Source organism: Tachypleus tridentatus, chromosome 7 (genome assembly GCF_004210375.1).
Source record: "Tachypleus tridentatus isolate NWPU-2018 chromosome 7, ASM421037v1, whole genome shotgun sequence".
In the NCBI taxonomy this organism is placed as follows: domain Eukaryota; kingdom Metazoa; phylum Arthropoda; class Merostomata; order Xiphosura; family Limulidae; genus Tachypleus; species Tachypleus tridentatus.
Window position 1 is genome coordinate 61,251,654 of NC_134831.1, and position 27,752 is coordinate 61,279,405.

The 27,752-nt window shown below is 29.8% G+C and overlaps 1 protein-coding gene across 9 annotated transcripts in view; it reads right to left on the bottom strand.

Annotated features, from left to right (window-relative positions):
- The window catches only part of LOC143255785 (jouberin-like), a 98,778-nt gene that overhangs the window by 20,935 nt on the left and 50,091 nt on the right, over positions 1-27,752 (bottom strand). For all 9 annotated transcript variants that reach the window (XM_076511985.1, XM_076511987.1, XM_076511984.1 and 6 more), the window contains 10 exons: positions 25,593-25,694; positions 24,997-25,122; positions 24,735-24,814; positions 22,708-22,860; positions 21,647-21,701; positions 18,382-18,497; positions 16,401-16,705; positions 12,755-12,804; positions 7,747-7,841; positions 197-330 (listed from right to left, as the gene is read on the bottom strand). In XM_076511985.1, the coding sequence (XP_076368100.1) occupies positions 197-330; positions 7,747-7,841; positions 12,755-12,804; positions 16,401-16,705; positions 18,382-18,497; positions 21,647-21,701; positions 22,708-22,860; positions 24,735-24,814; positions 24,997-25,122; positions 25,593-25,694 (1,216 nt within the window). The remainder of the gene's footprint in view (positions 1-196; positions 331-7,746; positions 7,842-12,754; positions 12,805-16,400; positions 16,706-18,381; positions 18,498-21,646; positions 21,702-22,707; positions 22,861-24,734; positions 24,815-24,996; positions 25,123-25,592; positions 25,695-27,752) is intronic.

The following is a 27,752-nucleotide window of genomic DNA, read 5'->3' on the forward strand; positions in this document are numbered from 1 at the left end:
AAATCTACTTTCCGAATAATAAACTACATACTCATGCATGCTGAGACTGAGTAGATATTTTGTCACTTAAGAAATATTCCATGCTATTAAAGGTAACAAATAATATATGCAAAAGCTACTTCAAGAGAAAAACTACAAAAATAATGACAAATATTCTATCTTTTACTATATATCACAAAGTGATAAGTTAATCCACCTGTATTAGTATTCCACACATGTACTGGACCATCCTCTCCACCAGAAAATACCAATCCACCACATGGTGACAGACAAGTTCTCAGCAAGTAATGGAAGTTGACAACACCAGTAAAATGTTGAACAAGTATATCTCTGTATAGAATTTTGTAATCAAACAATAAAAAATACGTAATTCTCAATAGTTTAACATTTTAAAACATATATATAATCACCTACTTTTTATTATGTATGATTTATCTTTTCTGCCTGGCACAAGTTAATACAACTACATTACACAATTATATTTTACGTGCACCTTTACTAGTTGCAATAAAACAACTGGAATTTACTACTTTAATTAAGAACACTTTTTCAACAACTTACAACTTCAAGGTATATCATGTAAGATTCTAAACTTAAGTTCTCATTTCCCTCCAAGGTTAAACTTAACAATACATTTTATGTGACATTTTATAACAAAATTTTGGAAATGCTTTGTTTGATTTATTTTTAGAGTAAAACCACAATGGATTATCTGCTGTATCCACTACAGGGAACCAAACCCTAGATTTTAGTGTTGCAAGTCCATAGACTTACTGCTATCCCATCAGAGGAGTCTGGAAATGCATTTATTCATTTAAGATATACAGATCTTTAAAAACAGCCATAAATGTTGTTATAGTGTGAATTCCTTTTCACAAGTTGGTAAAGTATGATAAATTCACTATACCCATCATAAGACATTGCTTTTAGGCCTATAATATTTTTAATACTGCAACCTTTGTCTTGTCCTTTAGAGACTTTCAAGAATAAGTGTATAATAATAGAATTCCAGTGCAATGTGTTCACTACATCAAGCCTCAAATGATAATGTTACATGACAAGTATATTTATCTATATTCTTTACTTTTTAAACATTAAAACTCAATTTCAAAACTAAGAATCATAATCCTTCTACAGAATAAAATAAAAAAATTATACAATTTATTTCAAAACATATACTTGCCACAAAGTCTTAAACAGTAACAGATATACTTTATTTTGACGATGATTTTTATTGTGCTAAGTAAATTAAATTTTGTCCAACAAGTCACCATTATCTTTCCTTTGATCTAGCAATAAATGGTTAGATTTATATTTTTATCTTCTTCATGAAAACTTCAAATCAAGTTACCAAAAAGTTTTGTTTCATAACTTTTGTGAAAAGCTTCACAAAGGGTCATTCACATGTAGCCATTCCTAATTTTTAGGGGATGGAGTAGAGGGGCAATTGTTGGTTAACAGCACCAACAGCCTACCCTTGGGCCACTCTTGTTTGTTTGTTTTTGAATTTCACAAAAAACTGCTCGAGGGCTGTCTCCACTAGCTGTTCCTAATTTAACAGTGTAAGACAAGAGAGAAGGCAGCTAGTTATCACCAACTCTTAAGCTACTCTTTTACCAACTAATAATGGGATTGACAGTTACTTATAATGCTCCCACTGCTGAAAAGGTGAGCAATTTTGGTGTAACGGGGATTCGAACCCACGACCCTCAAATTACGAGTCGTAGTCTTGTCTGATTGAGTAGCGAGATTCGTTTGTCACTCTTATAGCACATATATGGTCCACATACCATAAATCCTTGGATTCATGCTTTGAGCATGCAAAACACAAGATCATGTATGTAAAAGAAAGAAAAGTCATAATAATACTTTAGCCAACTCTTTAAAGTAAAGGCCTTGTAGATCATGGCACTGTACACTGTATCTTAAATTATTTTTAAATAGTGTATAAAATAAGATAAACCATTTATATATTGGGATTTTTGAGTTACTTTAATACTATATAATTTAAGATTCAGTGTACAGTTTCAGCATTTGAATGTCTTTGCTTAACTGAAATATAAAAAAATTTCAAAAACCTGCAAAAGAAGCCCTTCCCATCTATCCTTCACTTTCAATGCAGGTTTTAAAATCACATTACCTTATCTGATGTTCTTGTTGGTAATCAACAGAAAGTATTCATTGTGAATTACAAGCTCTCAATGTTCCTTTTGAAATTGATGACAACATACATTAACAAGATGGCTTAATTTTGTAACTTGGTAGTAAAGGAAGCTGATGCTCATACTAATGGATGTATCTCAGGACGACTGGTATGGATATTAACACTTTTACTAATAAAGCAGAGAACAACATTTCAACCTTCTTAGGTTAACAAAACAGGTTAACATCAGGTCACCTTGAGGTTAACCAGCCATCCTGAGATACACTTTTACTCATAAAGCAGAGAACAACATTTCGATCTTCTTAGGTTATCTTCAGGTTAACATAAGGTCACCTTGAGGTTACCAGCCATCCTGAGATACACTTTTACTTCAACTGGGTTTTTCATCACCATGAATTGATGCTCATACTTTTTAACAACTTAATTAGAAATATTTAATTATTGCTGGTTCTGGGTGCTATTGTTGTGAATTATATATTGTGTGTGTTTTAAAATGCATATTTGAAATGTGAATAAAAATCTTTTTCAGCCAGTAAGTCAGAGCAAATTTGAACAAAGTTTAACTTGGTAGAAGACAAGTGAAAATTTTGTAAGTACAGTATGCAAGCATGAAAGGAAAATGATAATGTGTTTATACTGTGATTCAAATATTTCATGCATAAATAAACTGTAGGCCATACAAACCAGGCAATAAAACCAAAACATTAAACTTCATGTGAAAATGTAAACTGTAAAAATTACGAATACCACAAATTCCTATTTTGGAAACATTAATTATTGAAAGAGGAATAATAAAAGCTGTAAGATCATTTTATTTCATAGCTTTTAAATTTTCATTTCAGTTTCATTGTGCATTGATGATTCAGCTACAAATGGTGTTAGGTAGAGAAAATAAGAGACAAAATACAAACATTTACTTCAAACACTGCTGATAGTTCTAGATGTTAATCAAATTAAATATAAAAATATAAAATAAGTTGAATTATTTTTATTATTAGGAGTGAAAACTGCCTTACATTCAGATCACTCAAAAACTGAGTCAGATTGACTCTGGAAATTACAGAAAGTTTCATCAACATATTTTATTGAGAAATCTGATTTTTTGTAAAACAGGTTTTAATGGTTTCCAAAAACCAAATTTTGCCAAATTTCACAAATATTCACATTGTAAATTCATAATTATAGTAAACATTGCTATGGTATAGTTTCAAAGAAACAATTGTAGTCACCAAGCACTGGAACTATCTCAGTAGGGTTACCTTAAACTTCCAAGTTATTGTTTTTTTGTTTTTTTTAATATCATTCTAAAGTTTTAACAGTAATCTATTTATGTGATTAGGTTTATTTAGTATATATTTTTTTTATACAAGTCTATTAATACAATGTCAAAGAGTAATTCTCTGTTGAAAAATTAATACACTATAAAAATAAATTTTCTTAATCTTTTATAAGGTATACAAATCTAGAATCTATATACATGTAAAAACGGCTCATTTGGGTTGAGAAAATTTTTTATATAGAGAAGTGAACAATGTTTCAACCTTCTTCGGTCATCGTCAGGTTTACAAAGAAAGAAAGAGGTATCTGACCATATGTTTGAAGGGGGTCATGTAACTGAGTGTAGGAATGTAGAGGGCATGCTTAGATGTTTGAATATATATATATATATATATAGGTACAAAGGTGTTCCTTTGTATTGGTTTATTTTGGGCTTGAGTTGTTGTATAAGTAAGGCTATATGAAAGAAAATACAACCCTTAATAAAATAATTATAATAAGTTTCAACCAAACAATGAAAACGTGTGTGTAAAGTAAAGTGAAACCAAAGTGAATTAACCAATGATATATATGTTCATCTACCTTAAGAACACACAACTATACCTTGAAGCTTACAATGGACTGAAAACAACAGCATTAATTGAAATTCCATATATTTTTCAATGCAACAGAGAATATCATTAAAAAATATACCCAAGTGATCTTTATACTGAAAACTCAGTTTTTCTTGCAGATATTGTAAGGTTGTGTCATCATTGGCAAAATGTAATCCACATCACAATTTCAAAAACACTTTATTCCTACCTACGCAAAACTGACTCATGCACACCACAAATATACGGTATTCCCAAACCTCATAAACTAGGTTGTCCATTATGACCAATAATGTCCATATATGAATCGTTTAATTACAATCTTGGTAAATACATAGCATGGGCATTCTCCAAATATATAACATCAGCCAGCTCATTCATCAAAGACTCTTTTAACTTCAAATCTAATCTTAATCAACTTAATCATAAAGCCTTAATGGCCAGTTTTGATGTCATATCCCTCTTTACAAAATTCCCAACTGCTGAAGCCTGCAAGATAACCTTAGAGCTTTATATCAGTGACCCTAGCCCATCAATAGACATTCCCAGCAACCAATTAGCAACCCTCATAGAATTCACAATGATGAAGATAAACTTCATGTTCAACAACCACAATTATATACAAACAAATGGCCTAAGCATGGACAACCCAGTATCACCAGTTCTAGCCAGTATTTTTATGACACCAGTTGAAACACAAGCAATTAACACGGCATTACATCCACCACTATACTGTTACAGATATGTAGATGACACAATTGCGGGATTCACAACTACAAAACGCACACTTAATTTTTTCAATCACATTAATACTATACATCCCAACATTAACTTCACATGTGAACAGGAAGAAAGCAATCAAATATAATTTCTTAACCTAAAAATTACAAGAACCGATACACAATTTAAAACAGAAATCCACTGAAAAATCACCCATACTGGACTAAAGATTCCTTGGGACTCAGCACATAAAACATAACAAAAACTCAACACATTAAGAAACCATATAAACACAGCCATAAAACTCACCAGATAAAATTAACGATGAATTAGACTAGTAACAAAATATGACATTCGAGTTAATACCAAATTTACTCAAAAACCAGGCACAAAACTAAGGTCTATACTGTTTAAAAACTACACTGACAAACACCACACCAACATTATTTATAAAATACAAAGTGATCATCACTGAAATCTAGAACCTGTACTTATTTTATCTTCAAATCATATCAAGTCATTGTAACCAACACCAAGTCCAAGATGCAACTGAAGAGCTTGATGATTTGTGTTACTAGTCTTTCCTGATAATGCATACATCAGAAGTGGATACATCCATCTGAAACTGAACTTTTATCTGAAGACTATTTTCAATAGTTTTAATCTCAGACGTTCAATTAAAGTTCTTGGGTTGAATTACAATAAAAACAAAAGATAGTGTTTGTGCTTTCCAATCTGGATTTTGTAAAATATCAATATGACACAAAATTTTAAAATGATGGATACTGACAGTGGCCCAAATCACTATAAGCTATAAATGGCTTTGATAAGCATACAAAAGCCACAATTATGCTGAATATATTTGGAACTTGGAAAAATTTCAACAACAGTGTTCCTCTATATACAATGCTTAGCAAAGAATAGAACAGAAAACTATTGCAAGCAAACAAGAAGAGACAAAAATGACAATATATTTGTATCTATTACATATTACAAATACTTTGACCCATCTAAGCCTCTTCTCCTCTGAGGTCATGGTCAAATCAAATCCTTACCCAGAGGAATTTTTAACTGTAGTTGTTGAATTTACAAAATCTGACTAAACATCTATTAAAAAAACCAAAGCTAATCCCCATAAGTACTCTGGTCATACCTCACATTACTCTCAAAATAAAATGAATTTTACCAGTTCTGAGGTTGTTCATCAAGCCATTGTATGAAGTGGTATTAAAAATGCAAAGTATTGTTTCATCTTCCCAGATAAGACATCTGACTGTATCAAACAATACCAACTTTCTTTCATTGTTGAATATATCAGTGAAAATAGAGAAATAACTGTATGTTTTGAATTTTGCCCACAGCTACATGATAGCTATCTACACTAGCTATCCCTAATTTAGCAGTGAAAAACTAGAGAGAAGGCAGCTAGTTATCACCACTCACTGTCAGCTCTTGAGCCACTCTTTTACCAATGATTAGTGGGATTGGCCATCACATTATAACCCTATCCCATAGCTCAAAGGGCAAGCATGTCTAGTGGGATGGGGTTTTAAACCTGCAACCCTCAGATTGCAAGTCAAGCACCTCAATAATCTGGCCATGCCAAGCCAGAAAAATAACTGAATCTTCACTAGTTGTGGTAGTATTCTCTGATACAAAGGCATCAGGAATATTCAATCAACTGCAGAACCTTTTTGAAAAGTACTACAGTTTTTCATTTGACAATTTGAAAAACTAAATAGATAACTGTTTTATTATATCTAATCATTACACCTGACTACAAATACATGCAAATGGTGTGGTTCATCACCAGTTAAAACTCTGGCCATCTTCTGTGCAGCTTACATTGAGTGTGAGCTGGGTTTTTTTAACACAAGTTTTATGATGGATCTAATGCAGATTTTTCAAGCCTCTCAAACTGAAAGAAATTCATCAGATTTCCTTGTATATCATAAAGGAGAGGCTCACAGAGATGTACTTAAACTTTAGCTCTCTTTATTACTTGATCCTATTACTGATAATTACATTTTGTTGTTAAAATAACTGAACTTGTAAGAGCAAGCTTTGTAATTCCACTACAGAGAAACATTTCAACACTTGGTGAAGTCAGTCAAGTTAAATGTTATATTTATATTCATTTCGCAGATCACTTTGCAGCTGATCATCAAAGACTATAGTTGTTCACTTATCCCTTATCTAATGTTTTCAATAATTATTTTGTATATGCATGTTATATTTTACGCACTATTACTATTTGTATATTATATTCAAAGATAAACATATGGAATGCTATTTTAGAGTGCACACTGATGTTTATTCATACTGAATGACCTACCACTTTATACACAAATGTGCAACTTTTACATATACACAGCTGTAAATAGCCTTTAAATATAAATATTTAAACTAGTATACCATCATCAGGAACTAATATTACTGGACATTTGAAAGCCTTCCCCATTAAAAAACATGTGAGGAAATATTGTTTTTTTAAGCTATATAACTTATGATCTCACTTTTTTTTACAATAGCTTGCTTTTCAAGCAAATAAAGGTTGAGTATTAAGATGTTTAGAAACTTTGAAAAAAGTACTTTTGATAATTACAGCTGATCAAATTATTAATAAATACAATACAGCACATTTCAAAAATATACATACATTAAATGAAATATATAATCCATAGACTTTAACAACACTTTGTAAAATAAATACATAAAACCTACTTTCTCATTAAACCATAAAACAAAAATTATTTTGTAAAACAATTGGCAATCATAACAGAAAAGTAATATTTTTGTTGTTTAGTGAATTTAATATTTCTCATGGTTACACATTTTCAATGTAAAGGTTATTTTGATTAGTGTTGATGCTTGAATTTGTTTGATTTACCAAATTTTTTAATTAATATTTTATGTACTTTTACATCATATTTTGAAATTTCACATAAATTAAAAGTTTAATGAATACTAAAAAATAAATTTCAAACATACACATTTATGTCTATTAACCTCAGACTTCCATCTCTGCAGCTTACTAATAACTTTCTTTTAGAAGGATGTAAAGAAAGAGAATTTAATGGGACTCCCTAGAGAAAAAAAAAAAGTTAACAAATTATTGCAACACAAGTGAAAAAACTAAATTATACTAATTTAACATTAATCAAACACCAATATTCAAAATAAGGTTACAATAAAAGATAATCTAGCTTAATAAATTTCAAGGAAATTACAAAACCATTACAGATAAAATTGCAGTTCTTCTCCTGATAAGAACTGGTCTGCAATAGTGTTAAAACAAATACCAACATTGCTTATCAGCATAATGAACAAAATGTTTCAAAAAACTGTATATTTTCTATAGTAGAGAACACATACAAAGATTAACTTACTTTCTACTAAATCTGAGTGTCACCTACTGACAGTGACATTTAATGGGTTTTTTGTGGGTTTTTTTAAGCAATGGGATATATTAGGAAAATTATACATTAAATCTCAAACTGAAAATGTAATTTAGTTTTTAATCTTTAACTTATTAAACACAGCAAAAGGATTTATCAAATGAAAAATCTATTTTAACATCTTTATTAACATCTTGAGTAGGAAATTATAGTCAAGTTACATCTCAACTTCATGACTTTGGGAATATTATACCCAAGAACTACTCTTACATTACGTGCTATGGTTTGAAAGTTTAATAACAATCTTATTTTCCTCAGATCCTTCTATGGTTTCTTTTTGCAGTTTTCTTTAGTATCTTTTCTTTGCTATTGCATTTTAAAGATTATGTTTGTGTCATCTTTCTCATAATTAAGGGCCAAAGCATTTGTCCAATTAGAATTAAGCAAAGTTGGAATTAAAATCCATCAGTTTTATATGAAGTTTTCTGGCTTCCAGATCAGTGCAACTATAACACAAAGCAATATTCTACAGAGTGTTTGGAAAGTCACTGTGCAGTTTTGTAATCATACTTTATTCAGTCTATTTCAAGCCAGCAACTGATAGCGGTGTTTAGAAACAAAATAAGAAGGATCCAAGTCTGTATTGATGCCAATAGGGGTCACTTTCAACATTGTTTATAATTGTCATTCATATTTACCTCCTGTATTCTATATTGAAACATGTCTGTTAATAAATATATAAGTGCACAGTGACTTTCTTAACACCCTGTATTAATTCTTCAACTAAACACTAATAAAATACTCTTAGCTTTACAAAATATGTTTTGCCACTTTTAACTGCTGCTTTGTTTTAGAGTATTTCCAAATGATCCTTATGCGATATTTAGTCATTAAAAATTCACAAAAATTACCAATTAAAGTTTAGTTGGAAATGTTTCATGTGCTGACCATGTCAAACACTGTTGTATATTTGCAGTGCTTACTAATTTTATTATAATTGCTATAACGTATTGTTTCATCTTTTGTGTACTGTCATCATTAATAATATTTTTACCTATAAATCCAATAATGTTTCACACAGTTTGGCCAGCCCAGGAGGCTTGTCCTAATTTTAAACTACTGATCACAGGAAAGGCAGCCAGTCACAAACAACTCATTACCCATGCTAAGAAACAGACTGTCACTCTTACAATGGAATAAACATTTTAAATGTATGGAATATTTTGTGGCATCCAAGGGATCTGAACTTGACTAGTCAGCTCCAACATCTAAAACAGTATCTCAAAAACAACTTATTCATCCACTAAAGAAATGAATACTTAGAGATGTTGAATTTTGTGTAATGCTAGTTGATGGATATTTGTGCTACATGTCCATTACTTTGAAGTGATAAACTGGAAGAAAGGCAGACAGTCAACAAAAATCACTGTCAACTCTTAGACTTATCTTTTCACACCAAGTAGTGGGATGTCATTGTTACTCATAAACACATTCATGGTTTCTAAGTGCAGAGCTCGATTTGTTTTATTTTTCTGTGTTAAAACAGGCATAAACCACAAAACCTCATATTCACAGTTTGGCACCCTAGCCAGTTGGCCACAATCCCTCTAAAATAATCAGGAAAAATAATAAAAACTGTTATGCATAAGTTAACCCTCTTTCACTACAAATAAGTAAAAGTGAACATTTCACAACTTTTTATTTAGAGTCACATTCAAAATTTAATTATGCTATTCTATTACAAATCTATAAGAGTACATTTGACATTAAAATGTATTTCATAACTCAGATTTTAATATTACATATGTTTTAATTTCTTAATTTTAAAAGGAAATATTTAAATAAATCCTCAACTTCCCCTTGTATGAGAATCATGATGCTTTCTGAATCTTCTCCCTCCTCTGATTTATTTATTACCCCACACTGCAGTACATAATTTACAGTAAATTACTCATTATAATTAAAATATTACTGAGGCACAGTTTAAGCTTTAGCTTTCAATTTTCTTTGTTTATAGATACATACAGACCCACTTGCAGTGCCTACCTCAAATTGCCAATAATATTCTCTGACGTTTTACATCCTTTATAATTAACAGAAAGACAAAGCTTTAATCTATCAAATGGCACAGTGTTTCATCACTTTTTATAGTACACAGTATTATAAATTTTGCCTTGTGTTTGAAAATGTATCTCATGGTCTTCAGACTGAACAGCAACAGGAATTATTTCACAGTTCTTATGCCTCAGTTGGAAATCCAGTTAAATTATAATAGCTATAAAACATTTTTGCTTTCTGTGTTTTATTATTTGTGTTCTTGGGTTATTTATATAAATAAAAATGATTTAATGTACCACTGCCATTTACAAAAGCTTAAATTTCATTTGAAACCAATAACAAAAAAATGTCAAATATAAGTATTAAATTTCTTGTTTTTCATGTATATTTTTATTAATAAAAGTAAAAATTGGAAATTTGTTACATTAGCTCATGAGTAGCTCCCACATTAAATTATTCAATATTGTAATAGTAGCTGCATGTTCAAAGAGTGATTTACAACTTATGTGGCAGAATTATTAGACACTTTAAAAGGCAATAAAAGAATAATGTTAATTACAAACAGTTCCAAACTCTAACAAGCTTTAAGTTATTTAAGATAAACAATTATAGTCTTCTGTTACAATCTGTAGTTACTCTAGAAAGAAAATGATAACTTAAATTTTAAGTTACCTTTTTTTTTTTATAGTGGTCACAAAGTTGGTCAAAATGATTAAATTCATATAGCATTAACAAAGAGAAAACAGCAGATAAAACACAAAGTTTAACTGATAAAAAAGATGTGATATTTATTTAGTAAGTTTTAGAGGTGACACAAATGAAATTTGAAAATTTTCAGATGAAGTTCTTTTAATTTAACATGAAAATCACTTTGCACTGAGAGCATTCAACAGCTTTTGGTTGATATATTGATGGATAAATCTCAAGTAAAAATACTAAAAAATATTCTAATTTTTTTGCATCAGAAGCCGTGTAATGTTTAGTGAAAGCTTGCCAAATTTCATAACAAAACAATTACCAGATTAGAAGTTATAGTATGGGAATTCACGGTAGATGGAATTCACCAACCCTCTATAGATAGAGTCAACTGTTTCAATCCTGGAACAGTCAATTTAACCATCCACATGACCTCTTTGTACTCATGTAAAGTCTTTATAGATTTAAACTTCTAGCTTCCAATATAGCATGTATATCTTCACAAAATTTGTCAGTCTTTCAGTTAACATTACAAGTTTTCACATACAAAAAACAGTTATCTCAAATGTCTCGAATTTCCTTTGTTTAACCTCTAAATACATTTCAAACATTTTTATTCAATAAAACTTTATATTTTATCTGTTATTTTTCTCTACCTTAACTCAATGACAATTCAATAATGAGTAATTCATTTTTACTTTCACACTTTTTCAAGGAGTGGTGGATAAAAGAGAGAAGAAGCCTAGAGACAGTGTGTGCATGCATGTGTGTGTCATACCAGGAGAAAATAAGGATTTTTAAAAATATTTCCTTGTTTAAAAATTTAAACTTTTAATACCATTAGAATGTGGATTGTTAGCTAATATTTTATGCTATGCTAATTGATATAACATAAACAAAGCATAGTTTAATAAAGCTTTGAATGTAAGACACTGAAACTTTCTGTTATGCACAGTGAAGGACATGCACAGTGAAAGAGTTCATATGACAATGACATGTGAATATTTTTAATACTATAACTGACATTTTTACAGTGAAGTGGTCTTACAATTATTTTTAAGTATGTACTTTTAAGATGTATAATATTTTGCATGTATAGTTAAAATAAATATAAGTAGCTCAGTAAGTTACATGTTGTGTTTGTAATTCATTGATGTCAAGAACTATCTACATTATGTTTGCAATTAAATGATTGAGATTATAGAAATGTTTAGAGGCCTCAGTAATAAACATAAATAGTGGTAACAATGATATTGGTAACATAATAAGAATAAAGTGAAAGAGAATTTCAGTTAGAGAATAGCTAGAAAATGTGAAGTTAGCTTAATGCAAGTAAATTATTCAGTTACTACCAAAATAAAAGTAGAGAAAAAACAGTTACACTTACCAACTGAATTCTAAAGCAATTCCATTAGCCTATATGGACTTTTCACAAGATAAAAACTGTATAGCATTTAAGATACAACTACGATCTCCATTGTGAAATTAATGTTTATAAGTATGTTTAACTCCTATACACACACACAGTTTCTAACACCATTGAACAAAACTCTTAGACATTATTAATGTGGAATGAGTTTTATTAGTAAAAATACCTGAACATATCATATAAATTAATAGAAAGTTTGTAAATATGCTAACAGATACTAAACATTTATCACTGCTAATGTTACAGTATTTTAAAATCATATGGCATACAATATGATGAAGCAATATATATTGATACTTAGTTATAAATTCACTTACAGTGACATAAAGGTTAAAATTAAGTTTTTAAAGTCTTTCAGCTCAGTTATTCTTATTAGAATATGAACATATATAGTTCTTTACAGGAAGTTTACACTTACTTTCAATTCTGGAAGACTGACAATCTTTTCTTTAGTCCACTGGTTGAATTCTGTTCAGATGGAAATATTTATATTATAAGGTGATGTAAAAAAAAAAAAAACCTGTATGCTTGAAAAGTCCTAATGCAAAACCTATAATCCAATCACTTCCAAAAAGTGGGCCTTCCAAAAGCACTTGGGTTATTGGATTTTTACAATTTTATGATATAATGTGTTCATATCTTTATGCAATAGTACAAATCAGTGACATAAATATCATCATCTTAACTTTGAAAATATGTTCATAAAACCCAAATAAAATATTTTTTATTAAACTTTTCCTCTACAAGCACAAATCATGTATTAAAAGAAACATGCTATAACTGTAACAGACATAAATTGTAATTGTTTATTAAGTTCTGACTTGCAGGTGTTAGGATTCCAGTTTACATCATAAAAAACAAGTATTCAATTTTGTTAGTTAGATTTCTAGCCTAAACTTTAACAAAAAAGTATATATAATATACTTAGGAGCTTTTTCCCATTCAAAAATAGCTCTATTCACAATTTTTGAAATTTAACCAAGCAAAAGGACTTTGGAAATAACATTTCCTTTGCTAAACACATAGATAGACTTAATTATTTCTGTAAGAGCTTAGTCATTTTCACCAACCTTACAACCATCATGTAATCCTAGGGTTATCTAAACATATGGGAACTTTCATTACAGTAAGTGCATCTTCACAAAATTTAGTAAGCTTCTAGTAAACATTGTAAGTTTTTTGTACTTTAAAAAATCAAACCTTTTCTAATTATTTTTAATAAAACTTTGTCTGTGAATTTATGGAGTGAGGCCGATTGGCTGAGTGCTTTTCAGATTAAAAATAATGTTTTATTTATTTTCATCTCACAATTTTCCAGATTTCATTTCCATCACTTCTAAATGAATATCATAAGTTTTGTCAGTAACAATTTATATTTTTGTATTTTCTCTACAGTGGTATCAGTCCATTTGGCTAACGTTGTAACCACACAAAAAAAGAAGTTTAAACTGCAATTTTTTATTTCTAGAATAACTATAGAGTGTAACAAAAAAATGCAACTACTTAACTGAAACAGCTTCATATTTACAACAGTTAACATGTTATTTAATATTACTATTTTATTGTTCCTTGAACTGGGTCTAACAACTAAACCCACACAATATGCTATAAATCATCCAGAAAATGCACAGTTCAAGTTATGGTACTGAATTATGTAACACATTACCTTCTCATATTCATATTTTGCAGAAAATGTTTTCATTAAACTTTTCTTCATTTATATTTTCTTATCTACCTAAACAAGTTTCTACATATTACATTATAAATAAAATAAAAAATTAAATAAGAACAAAGGTTCATATTTGTATCTGAATCTTGTACTCTTTTTTCACTCGGGGACTCAACATATTGATGAAAGTTAAACTTAATTTTAGCTATGGTTGTCATTGCTGTTACTGAATTTTTACTCATTTCAAATATTCATTTGAGTTTTGTTTGTTTTGAATTTTGCACAAAGCTACACAAGAGCTATCTGCATGAGCCGTGCCTAATTAGCAGTGTAAGACTAAAGGAAAGTCAGCTAGTCATCACCCCGCACTGCCAACTCTTCAACAAAGAATGCCAATGAATAGTGAGATTGGCCATCAGGTTATAATGCCCCTGTGGCTGAAAGCATGAGCATGTTTGGTATAGTAGGGATTCAAACCCACAAACCTCGTGTTACAAGTTGAGTGTCTTAACTATCTGGCCACGCCAGCCCATTCAGCTGAGAACACCAAATAATAACATGCACAAATCACATAATGTCCTATGATCATTATAAAATAAATGAGCTTTATAACTATGCTCTAAGTGCACAAAACTAATTTTCAATTAGATATCATGACTTTTTGTTAATACACACCAACAAACTACAGCAAGTAAAAAAGTGACACTCAACAGTGACCACCATTTGTTTCAGAATCTCAACCCTACTATTTGGAACAGATCTTTACTCTAGAGAACCAACCTGGTTCTTTAACATGTATGGTGGTAGATTTTATGCTCTAAAATAGTGTTAGGAAACTTCTCTTACTGTAATGCAATGGACTTTAGATTAGAAGTTTCTTATCATTACCCTCATGAACTTGGTACAGCCGTATCAGACATTATTATTTATGCTAATTGCTTAAAGTAATATCACATGATGCTAAATGCTCTTTAATTAGGATAATTTCATAAAAGTTTGAAATTATGTACTTAAAATTTGGCAACTAAATCATGAACTTGGTACAGCCGTATCAGACATTATTATTTATGCTAATTGCTTAAAGTAATATCACATGATGCTAAATGCTCTTTAATTAGGATAATTTCATAAAAGTTTGAAATTATGTACTTAAAATTTGGCAACTAAATCATGAACTTGGTACAGCCGTATCAGACATTATTATTTATGCTAATTGCTTAAAGTAATATCACATGATGCTAAATGCTCTTTAATTAGGATAATTTCATAAAAGTTTGAAATTATGTACTTAAAATTTGGCAACTAAATCATGAACTTGGTACAGCCGTATCAGACATTATTATTTATGCTAATTGCTTAAAGTAATATCACATGATGCTAAATGCTCTTTAATTAGGATAATTTCATAAAAGTTTGAAATTATGTAGTTAAAATTTGGCAACTAAATAATGAATAATAACCATTTACTTGTATGACTGTTTGAAAACTTTAGCTAGAAACTGCTTGATTTAAGAAATACTTAATGTATCTGCACAAATTTTCACCCTATAGTTTTACTGTCTTTAACTTCCACAACAGAAACTAAAAGCACTCTACCTTTATTTTAGGTAAAGCTGTTGAGATATTTCAGACCCATAGCTAATGTGACTTTTGTGTAGGGTGTGTGAAATGATTTTTGTTGAATAACTTTACATTTGTGGATTATACTTATGCTAAATGTGACAATTAGCTAGTTGTGAAGATTTATCAGTGCATCAAATTTGAAAAAAATCCATGAAAGTTAAGTATGTTTCTCTATCAAATAAAGCTTCCATATTTTCAGCAAGAAGAAACAAAAATAGGAAAAAATAAAAACTGGAGATTTTATATCTCATGTATTTCTTAATAGAATGCCTAGAAATTTGGAACATGAGATAAAGATCTGTCAGAAAACATCCACTGAAAATATATGCTAATTTAGATTACCAAATTATGAGCAATAGAAAGTGGAAAATTGCTCAACTGTCACTCCTGTTAATAACACATACTGTGCCTGGCATAATGTTTTTGCTGCATGACATACTATCATGTGTCTTGATTTTGCACAGAATATAAAATATCATTTTATTTCACAAGTTAAAATAACATCAAACAAAATTAAAATGTAATAGGCCACATCAGTGACATACAGCATAAGTATTGCTACTTTTACATGTTATGTTTCTCACATAAACCTGTAATAGGGTGAATTATAAAGTATGATGTACCATTTTTCAAATCTAATTAAGAATATCCTTATCAACAGTACTATATTCCTGCCTTTTTATAAAGGTATTCTAGTTTTTAATATACAATCTAACAAATATTTCTAGTTTACATTACACAAAGTCTTTACAGAAAGAAAATATCATCCAACCATTCTCTGTGCAAGGTCCAGCTTTCCAAACTATAATCTTTCCATCACCATCAGCAGAATATAGTTTGTTCTGAGAAGAGTCCCAGCAGAGTGAATTAACCATGCTGTGATGGCCTTCTAATTCTTGAACTAATTCAGGTTGTTCTCCACCAAGAGGCAGCATTTTCCAAACATATAACACATGGTCAAAGCCAGCTGATACCACAATATTTGAAATGTGAGGGTGAAATCTAGCAGAGTAAACATAGGACGGATGTGGTAAGACAGCAAGAGGAAATGATGACAGCTTTTCTGTGTTCCAAATTCTGTAATATGTACATGTTACATCTAAGCAAAATGTAAAATACAGAAACTTTTGTAACAAATTCTAAAAAAAAAAAAAAAACATAGTGAGCATATATATATAAAAACTCAACCATAATAAATAAGAATACTATATCAAATGGTATAATAAATATCATACTCAATTTGGTGAAAAGTGAGAGATGATCATCTAACTTAATGGCTTATATACTTGAAGGAAATACATTAAATATTACTCTGACAAAGGCACATGCAAATAATTTTATAAAAATGCTTGATCTTTGACCCATCAACACCTGTGATGCAAGCTTTTTTTTCTCTTAACAAAATATTCAAGCATTTGAAAAACAAAATTAATTATAAACAGTTAAAATAATTTTATTTAGGTTTTTGGAATCAATGTAGTATTATCCATATTCTGCACATTATAATAAGGTTAAAGGTTAATTCAAAAGTAGCTACATAAAATTGTTAAATATGAATTTTTACTCTATAGTTGATTGAATCTTTAAATGTAAAATATGTGAAATATGTGAAATATGTGATGTGAAATTTGTTTGAATTTGTTTACAAACATACAACAGTCTGCAAATAAATAATCGAGTTAGATACAAGAACCTTGTGACTGTTTAAGTAGTATATGAAGTAACATTTGGCATATTCAGTGTTACAGGACAAAAAAAGAAACATATTACAAAATTTATACATGGGATTTCTAAAAAATACTTTGGGAGAAGCAACTATATAAGAAAAAAATACAAATATTATACCACAATGAAAAAATACTACAAGAATAGCAGCTTAACATTAAGTCAAAGAAAACAATAGTCTTATTTGATACTGCAAGCTACTGCAGAAAGCTGAATCAATAATATTTGTCAGTTAAATTTTCTGTTACTTGTTACTTGTATTCACAGGAAAAACAATTTTCCATTGCAAAATACCATTTCTTGAAGATGCCAGTCACATTCGCCTATTAGCAAAGTATATATAAACTAAATGACAATACCCTGTAAAATAAGACATTGAAAGAATTGACTGTTGTCAGCTTTATTTTGAGACTAGCCAGCTAACTAAAAATCATATCAAAACTACTTTCAAATATAAAGCATAATTTTGTTACACATGTAGGTATGCAACTTACTAAAAAATCTAAAGTAAAATATGTTGCAGTTTTAGTGCACTTTGAAAACAAAATGCAATTTTACACTTGTTGAATAGAAACAAAAATGTTAATACATTAAACTTTAACATCAAAAACAAGTGCCATACTTCTGTCTCATTAAAAGTGAAAAAAATGTTTTCTAATTTTTCTTCAAAATTTCTTCAGATAAATATACCATCACACAATGAAATTTTCTTTTTTTGGCAGAGTAACCACTGTGAGTCATTTATTGACATGCAAAACAAAGTAATAAAGGGAATGATTAATTTCTTTGTGTATTTTTGAAAACAAAGTGTCATACAGTCATACAAATAACTTGGTATTGGAGTAAAATATAACAGACTTTACCTAAACTATAAAAAAACATATTTAATTATCATTAAAACACTGTTGTACATTAAAATGAAACTGTTATGGACATAAAATAAATAAACTGTTCAAGCAAGCACAATGAAAAAGCCAGAAGAAGAAATCCCAGAAAGCAATCAACAGTAGAAATGTATGCAAACAAACCTGATAGTTCCATCAGCAGAAGCAGAAAGAAGGTAACTATCATCTGAAGACCAGTCCAAGTCGTAAATATTCCCCGAGTGACCAGAAAACTTTGTTACCTGGTTCCCTGAAGGAATCTAAAAATAAGTTGGTTGAATGTATACCATATGAAATATTGTACTTGTTCAAAGTTTGGATGTGTACACTTGGTACAAAAAGTGGTTAAATGTCTATCATATGAAATGGTGTACTTATCCAAAAATGAAAACATGTACACCTGGTACAAAAATGATTATACAAGCATATCAAATACTGTACTTGTTCAAAATTTGGACATGTAAACTCAGTATGTTTTAACTTTAGAATAATAGTTTCATGTTTATATCTATTAATCAACAGAACTGAAGTGATATGTTGAACCCTGTAGAAATAAAACTAGTTAACTGGATGTTACAAAATTACTTGTAGTTTAAGGTTGCAAATAATGTTAAAAACTGACAATTATTTTAAAAACAATGATTATTTTATACACAATTCTGAAGAGAATACAGTTTCCATTTGCAAAATTATAATAAAATGCAAATAATTTACTGTACAGGATTAAAATAAGTTGCAAAAAATTCTCATATTCTAGGTATGATTGTCACTATCAATCACATTAAAATCATAAAAACATGTAGAATGCATAAGAAATTTTATTCTATGCCTTCAAAGCAGTTAAAATATGTGGCATCTTCAAAATTTTGAATAAATATGTAGTCACATTAATATGTAAGAACATGGAAATCACAACAGTAAATAAATGAAACAAACATTTAAAAAACATGTAAAAATGCTCCTAATTTTTTAGGTATTGTCCATACTTTTACAAAATGGAACTTCTTAACAAAAACTCTTAAAGTAATCATCAAAAATTAAAAAAGTTACAATTAATACTGATATAATTTACAGTTTAGTAGTAACTTAAAATATTTTTGTATGAAATTTATCAAATGTACATGTAAACAACTGTTTCTTTGATGACAGTCTACAGCAGTTAAGTGTTAATACATGTTCAATGCTGTACAAAACACAAACAAATTAAGAAAACATTGTAAGATAAAGTGATTATGCCAGCAAAGCAACAAAGCTTATTAGACCTAATAAATATGTTAAAAGTTATATTTAGCTCATGACACCATTTATAACAATTCTCCTAAGTGCTAAAACTAAAACTTATCAAGAAAAATATTATTCAATTAAATGTATCTTCATCATAGAATTATTAAGGATAAGATTGCTTCTTTTGAATACTCACAAAAAAGTTACACAAAGACCATCTGTGATTGCCATCTCAAATTTTCAGCTAAAAATGTACAGGGAAGGCAAAAGTACCTAACACCAACTCTTGGAATGGTCTTGAATGATTAATTCTCTCAATACAGGTTCAGTCTATGTGACCAAACACATCACCACTTTGTATTCATTTAAAATCTTTTTAGATTTAGTACTTCTAAACTTTCAATATAGTGTGTAAATCTTCACAAAATTTGGCACTCTTTTGGTTAATATTATTAAGTCCTTAACATACAAAAACATAATACTTTCAGTGAAGTATTTTTAATAAAATAAAGACTTGTTCATGAATATACTGACTATTTGTTTTGATTAGTCTGTGTGCAAAGTCATTTTCATGTTTAAATTAAAAAAACTCTTTTCATCTCAAATTTCATTTGTGTAATCCTTAAGACCTTCCAAATGCATTTCAATTCTGTTTTGAGTAAAACTTTATTCTTTATGTGTTTTTTTCTACCCTATTTCAAAATGTAATTGGTCAGTTTGAATGACCTCATAATTACCATAAAATAACTGAAATAAATCTAAATTACCTTTTTTTCATTTCTTGAATGACTTGTAAGATGAAACTACATTCCTTTATCCAAAGTAGTTTTAAGTTCTTAACAGTATATATCTATTTATAATTAAATTATGTTGTTTCACATCCTTTTGAACCATGCATATCTAATTACTGTCTGTGCAGTTATAAACTGTAAATCACTCACGACAGGTACAGCTCACATTATGCTCTTGAATTACGTTACCAATGAGCCACTACATCTAGTACAAGCACTTTGCATGCATGCCTCATTAAACATTTTTATTTTACTTAATCTAATCTTAACTAACCTAGAAAAATCCTTATTTTTACACTTTAGTTACTTTTATACTCTATGTATATTTATAAAAGTAACTTATCCAACCTTCTTTTTTCTTCCCTTGATTGTCAAAAAGAGTTAACTCTAATTTTTCATACTACTCATGGAATTGCACCTAATCATTTTTATTTCATTAAATAATGCACCAAACAATATAGAATATTAACATGCAAAATCAGACAAATTCCCTTACCTCTTAAAATGTTTATGGCTTTCTAATTGTGCAACAAAAGTCATTACAAATTCATCCATGCTAGTTGTTAACTTTCCCATGGGAATGATGGTGGTGCTCTGAGTGAAATTGACATTTAACCATATACAATTAAATGTAAAAGAGAGAACTATTAATGAAATACGAAAAAGGATGTGACACATAGATACAGCAGGAGGAATATGATTTTCTATTTGAGAGCTCTATAAGGAAACAAAGTTGAAGATTATAATAAATGTGATTTATCTGAATGATGATGATTTTAGAGATTAATCTATGTTTAATTTCATACTTTTTTGAGGGATGGTAAATAAAATATGGATGACGACATGCTGTAAGAAAATTTATCACATGTCATACTAGGAGAAATTCACAAGTTTTTTAAAATATTGCCTTGTAGAATTATAACTTAAAACCTACATACTATTAAAATATGAATTATTAGCTAAGTTTTTATGCTGTTGTAATTAGTATGACAAAAAAAAGTTTAATAACATTTTGAATGTAAGATACTAAACTTTGTCATGCACAATAAAGAACACTTGTGGTGATAGGGTTAATTAAGGCAATTCAACTGTCACTCTTACTTTGAACTCATGACTCAAAAGTGTAAAGTGGTCTCCCAACAACAGGAGACAAAACATAAACCCCCATATTTAGAGTTTGGCCTTTTGAGAAATAAAATAGCAAACATGACTAAAGTTTGAGATTCAAAGTCACTGTGGAATTGCTGTTTATAAAAAAACTTTAGGCTGTTAACAGTATAAGCCAATAACTGTACAGAGCAAAGAGAAGAATGTTTTATTACTTGAAATTCCTAGTAAATTCAAAACTTTATGACCTAGCAGATGAACTCTTAAATACTTGTTTTGTTGCTTACCTCATACAATACAATTTCACATGCTTTTAAAGACAGACATCCTGCTGCTAGTCTCCTAAAATAATAAAAATATTATATTAGTTTTTATATAGATACAAATAGTACAGTGAATAAAATACACCTAAAAATAAAATAATTTGGACAGTAAAGATAACTACATTCATACTGTTTTCCTGAATAATATAAGTAGAAAATCTAACAAAGTTGCAAAGTAATACTCAAGTTGAACATTTTTCTTCCTATGATTGGTTAATTAGAATGCAGAAATTTGATGACATTCTCAATTTTTAACCCAATGATTATATTTATGGCAAAAATATAAAGGCTAACTTTGGACTACTTACCAGGGAAGGCAGCCAGACACATTTTCTTCTGCAACATATTAACACTCTTGAATTATATCTTACTCTCTTCTATGAAGAAATTACATGAATTTATTGTGGACTTATACCTGATTATCCTTTTTTTCATGTCTGTTTTGGTTTTGATCAGGTTAAACTAATGGGCCAACTCATGATGACAGATATTTTTTTGCTCTACTCATAATTCAATAATGGAGATTTTCTTTTTTCTTTATGTGAATAAAATCTTAATTAAATAAAACCTTTTACATGTTTCTGTGGGAGATGCATCTGCCTAGCTACAATAAATGAGTAAATTGTAAATTCCAAAATAATGTTCCTCTGAAAATCAGCCACAAATGCATACTTAATCTATAAAAAAAACAAAAAGTATTTTAAGAACACATCAGTCCACCACAAAACAATACTGAAAGTGTAAAAAGATCATGATATAAAAAATAAAGTTCTTAGTTTACACGTTGGATCAAATTTATAAGATTGAAATATTTTTGTACAGACACAACACAAAGAGTATGCAACACACTACCAAAAAAAAAAGAATGTAAGATAAAACATAACATTCTGCTTTTCTAAATTGGATAATGTCATACATTAAGATATTGAAGAACTTTCTACTTTTACAGTTATATTTTACAACTGCTAATACCATGTGCATTCATACAGAAATATTTCTTCTCAAATGATAAAATAAAAACTAACCTCCCATTGTTTGAAAACTTGACAACAAAACAACCTCTCTGAGATGATGGTAGCTGAAGTATCTGGGTGTTAGGAACTTTGCATGCTTGACCTGCTAGCCTCATCCACTCCAACGGGGTTGAAACTGATGATTTCTTCTTAGAAGAAACTACACTATAAAGCAACCATATCAAAAAATTTGAAAATAATTTATTTGTAATAACATGCAATGATTCCTCAAAACACAAGTGAAAACTAACCATTGTAGATAACAATATATTTTTCTAACTGATTTTTAACTATCCTCAAAACTAGACAAACTGTTACAAAGTGGTTAGTTCTTACATGTGTACCACTTTAGAGTTCTCGTTTGTATTATCATTACTAAAAAAGATTCTGATTACTGCCTTAGAGAAACAAGTTTATGGAAAACATTCCCACCTTCCATACATGCATTTAGTAAAGAACACTGAAACACAAACCATACAACCTCACCAAAGTTGTTGTTTTTGTTTGTTTTTCTTAGCTACAACTTACACATTTACATTTTCTTAGTAATAAAGGCAGTAAATTTGTTAAAACACACAAGAAAGGATCTAATTATAAATATATCAATCATATAAATAGTATTTTGAAAACCACACTGCAATAAGAAGTGAAGGATTTCAACAAAGTGATTTGAAAGAGACATGACACAGCTAAAAATATTTCTTAAATCTGACATTCAATTAAAAAGGAAGGAGAAATTATATTACAAATAGAACCTCATAATATTGCACTAAATAGTTTTTAAGTCACAGTGTATATATATATAATTTCTATATTTCAGTTACTACAGCACAAGCTTTCTCTTCAGGTAAAAAGATCATTTTCCACTCATGTTTTTACCATAATCTTACCAGTTGTAATTAGTAATTTTAACAACAAATCCTTTTGCTGTTTTTAATGTAACATATCTACATTCACTCTTATTTCTACAGAAAACATATATTACAATATTACAATAAACAAATGCAAATGCTAAATTTTATCTTCCTATCATGAAGCTTTCTCTGTATGTCACAACAAAAGAACACTACATCTTTCCAATATTTACCTCAATATCTTAAAAAAAATTCCATTTCAACAGAACAAAACATTTAAGCAAACTGATAAAAATACTAAACAAACAAAAAACAGCAGCACATTATTTTCCTTAATTTGAAATCTGCTACTTATCCAAATAAAATTTTATCATTTTATCATACAATTTGAATGTCTTGGCATATAATATTTTTCAACTTCAAGCAACACATGAGCTAAACAAAAAGATGAGAGACTCCAAGGTATGGACACAGCCACTCTAATTTAAAATTACTGACCAGAAGTAATGTAAACAATCACAAACACTTACCACTTACATAACTATTGTTAATCAAATAATGAGAACAACTGTTCCAGTCATAACAGTCACATATCAGTTTTCAAATGACATATAGTGGCTAAAATTCTGGACTAAACTCCATTAGAGCATGCTCAGATATTCATTTCTTAAAATAGTCATAAAAACTAAAGTAATACAAAAACAATTCAGCATAAAGTTTCAATTTTGGACCTTCAACTCAGCAGTTAAGTACACTAATTACTAGGCCATGACATAAATTGTCATAAGATCAATATAAAAATAATTCATATTTAATGTAAAATTTTATTATTTATAAGCATAGAAGGCATTAATTTTTCATTAATAGAGTCAAAATATTTTATCATGTTTCCCATCTACTTCACAACAACCCTTTCTCTAACTTGTGCTAATGCTGTTCTACTACAGCTACTCTGATATTGAAGCATGTTTTCTCAGACTTCCAACAAACATTCTCACTACAAAATCTGTTACATCAAATTATAAAGTAAGTTCTTTCTCATTTTTACCCACTGGCTATATGATAATACATTGTCAAACAATCCTCACATTTTCATGAAACAACAATTTTTAAGACTTTCATTTGTGCCACACTACACTGTCTTTATATTTTATTTGTAATCATATAAAGACTAAGGTAAAATACCTCTCTCCATCCAAGTATGTTGTAACAGTTGGACTATTCAACTTCTGCTGCATATCTTCAAATGTTGTGTGTCCACTCTCCTGAAAAGTAAAATAAAAATGCTTTCATCCTTCAGAACCACTCAGATGATGCACAAAAATCAAGTAATTTAACATGTTGAATGCAGTATGTAATCACTAGCTTCTGTTAAATTTTAATTTCAAATGCCTGACTGAGTTTAAAACAGATTCACCATTATGAAGACTTTGTTTTATGCAAGTACCTGTTGCATAGGAAAGAAAGATCGAAGGGAAGGTTCCACAGTTTCTGGTGGAACCAGGGACTTGACAGAAACATAGAGGGTTGCTGGATAAATAACTCTTGACAAGCGCGACCACCACTGATAGACCTGAAAGTTTACCAGTTTCAGAGAGATTAATAATAAACAATCAGATAAAACTTGAATATTCATTTCAAATAATTATAACACAACATTGGTGTTACTTAATTATGCTACGTGAAAGTTAAATAATATTTAAACTTGTCTATGGATATAAACAAAACTTACTATGAATGCATTCCAATAAAAGAGAAAAACATGACAAAATCACACAAGAAAAATAAAACTATACGATACACATTTGCTGTATCACAGAAAAACAGGTTCATGGCTGAGTAATTTTTCAGGTTGCAAATTTTATTCACTAGTTCACTATTGTTCTTTTTCCATAAAAAGTCCATAAAAGATGTTAAATAATCAGTTTATTGAGTTGGATTAGACGTACAATTGCAAAATCGCATTTGTTAATCTTTTTAGATGAAATACTATTTTCATTAAAAAAGGATAAAAAACAAAAATGGACAACAAAAAAGCCTTACTTCAACAGATCCCTGTTGTAACTGAAAACTGCGGAATGGTGGTCTGTATAACTGTAGACGAACTTTCCTTTCTGTGTTATGGGATCCATTGGCTCCAACAAGCTATAAAAAATAAATCAGCTGTGTAAGAAATAACATCTTAATTTTACACTGGCCCACTTAACAAGTGTAGGATAAGGAAAAGGTGAAATATTAGTTTTCAATTAAGTCATTATAATTTATCATTTGGAATATATTAAACAAGGAACCCGCCAACTTCATTAATGGTAAAAAGCTATAAAAAATGAATCAATTCAAGCTTTGTGATAGACTGTTTGTTTACAAGAACTTAATGTAAAATCATAACTACACGTCAAATGATACAAGATCAATTAGCTATTTTTGGACTAGTGGAATTCAAGTCAAATAAGCCATTACATCCTACTAACTCCGTATATCATTTAGAGTTTAAAGGCTGCAAAAGGCTCAAAACTAAGAGTTCAACTGAGTTATCAAAATTACTTAGATATAAATTTTGCATACAATATAAATTTATTTCATTTATTATTGTCCAGTCTATATACATTTTCTAAATAGCTATAGACATACACACTACAAACTTTGCTGTATTAAGAGATTTAGTTCAGTTTCCTTTGGTTTTTGGTACTAGTCATATACAGTATATCAGATTATTTTTTCTCAAAATAATTTCCATGTGAGTATATAATACTATCTTTTTAAGACATTTGCAGTCAACACAATTTTAATGAATTTCCTACACTGCTGACCAAACTCTTAAGACCAATGAACATAAAGAAAAAATATGCATTTTACGTTGTTAGACTAAACCACTAATTTGACTAGAGCTTCAAAAGATGACAATAAGAAAAGGGAAAATAAAATTGAAAAACTTTTTTAGCATTTAATAGGGAAAATGTGAACACTATGAATTTAGCCTAAATACTAGCTGGTCACAAGTTTAAGACCATACCAAAAAGAAGTCCTCAACAGGGTAAGAAATGCCCAACAAGAGGTGTCAGTAGTGAGTTGCACGGCCGTCACTGCGAATAACTTCAAAACTTCGCTTTGACATGGTTGATATAAGCATTTGCAGAAGGCTGGCTGGAATGTTATTTCAAGTGGTGAAGATGGCTTCATGAAGATCATGCCTGTTTGGAATTGACGTCCATTTCTATAGACTTCCCTTGCAATCCACCCCCAAACATTTTCAATGATGTTCAGTTCAAATGAACACGCTGGATGGTCCAAAAGAATACTTTATTTGCAATGAAAAAGTCCTTTGTCCTGCAGGCATTGTGGATTGCAGCACTGTCCTGCTGAAAGATCCAGTCATTTCTACACAAGCGAGGACCTTCAGTCAATAAGGATGCTCTCTCCAACATGCCAATGTAGCCAGTTGCTGTTTGATGCCCCTGTATAACCTGAAGCTCCATTATTCCAAAGAAGGAAAAAGCACCCCAGATCATGATGGAACCTCCTCTACTGTGTTGTGTAGAAAATGTATCCTGTGGGATATTCTTATCGTGCCAATAATGTTGGAAGCCATCTGGACCATCCAGGTTAATTTTTTTCTCATCAGAGAACAAAACCTTCATCCACTTTTCTACATCCCATGTTTGGTGCTTCTCAGCAAAGTTTAACCGAGCTGTTGTTTCGTAGTGTGGATGGAGATATGACCTTTGCAACAGCAGATTTACTATGCCCAATCTCACCACTGATGGCACATGAGAGAGAACTTGCTTTTGCAGCTCAACAATTCTGCCATGTTCAAACTCTGTCAACTTTTTAGCCTTTGCCATGTTTTTACCCAATGTAACACAGGAGATGTCAGTGAGAGATGTTGACAACGCTAATGCTTGAACACAAAGGACTAAATTTCGTTACATGTCTACCAATTAATGCTTCATTTCAATATGGTCTTAGACTTTTGACCAGCTAGTATTTAGGCTAATTTCATAGTGTTCACATTTTCCCTATTAAATGCTAAAACTGTTTTTTATTCCTTTTTTCCCCTTTCTTATTTTCATCTTTCAAAGTTCTACTCAAATAAGTGGTTGAGTCTAACAATGCAAAATGCATATTTTTTCTTTATGTTCATTGGCCTTAAAATTATGGCCAGAAGTGTATATAAAACTTCAGACATTTAATATATGTATTCTT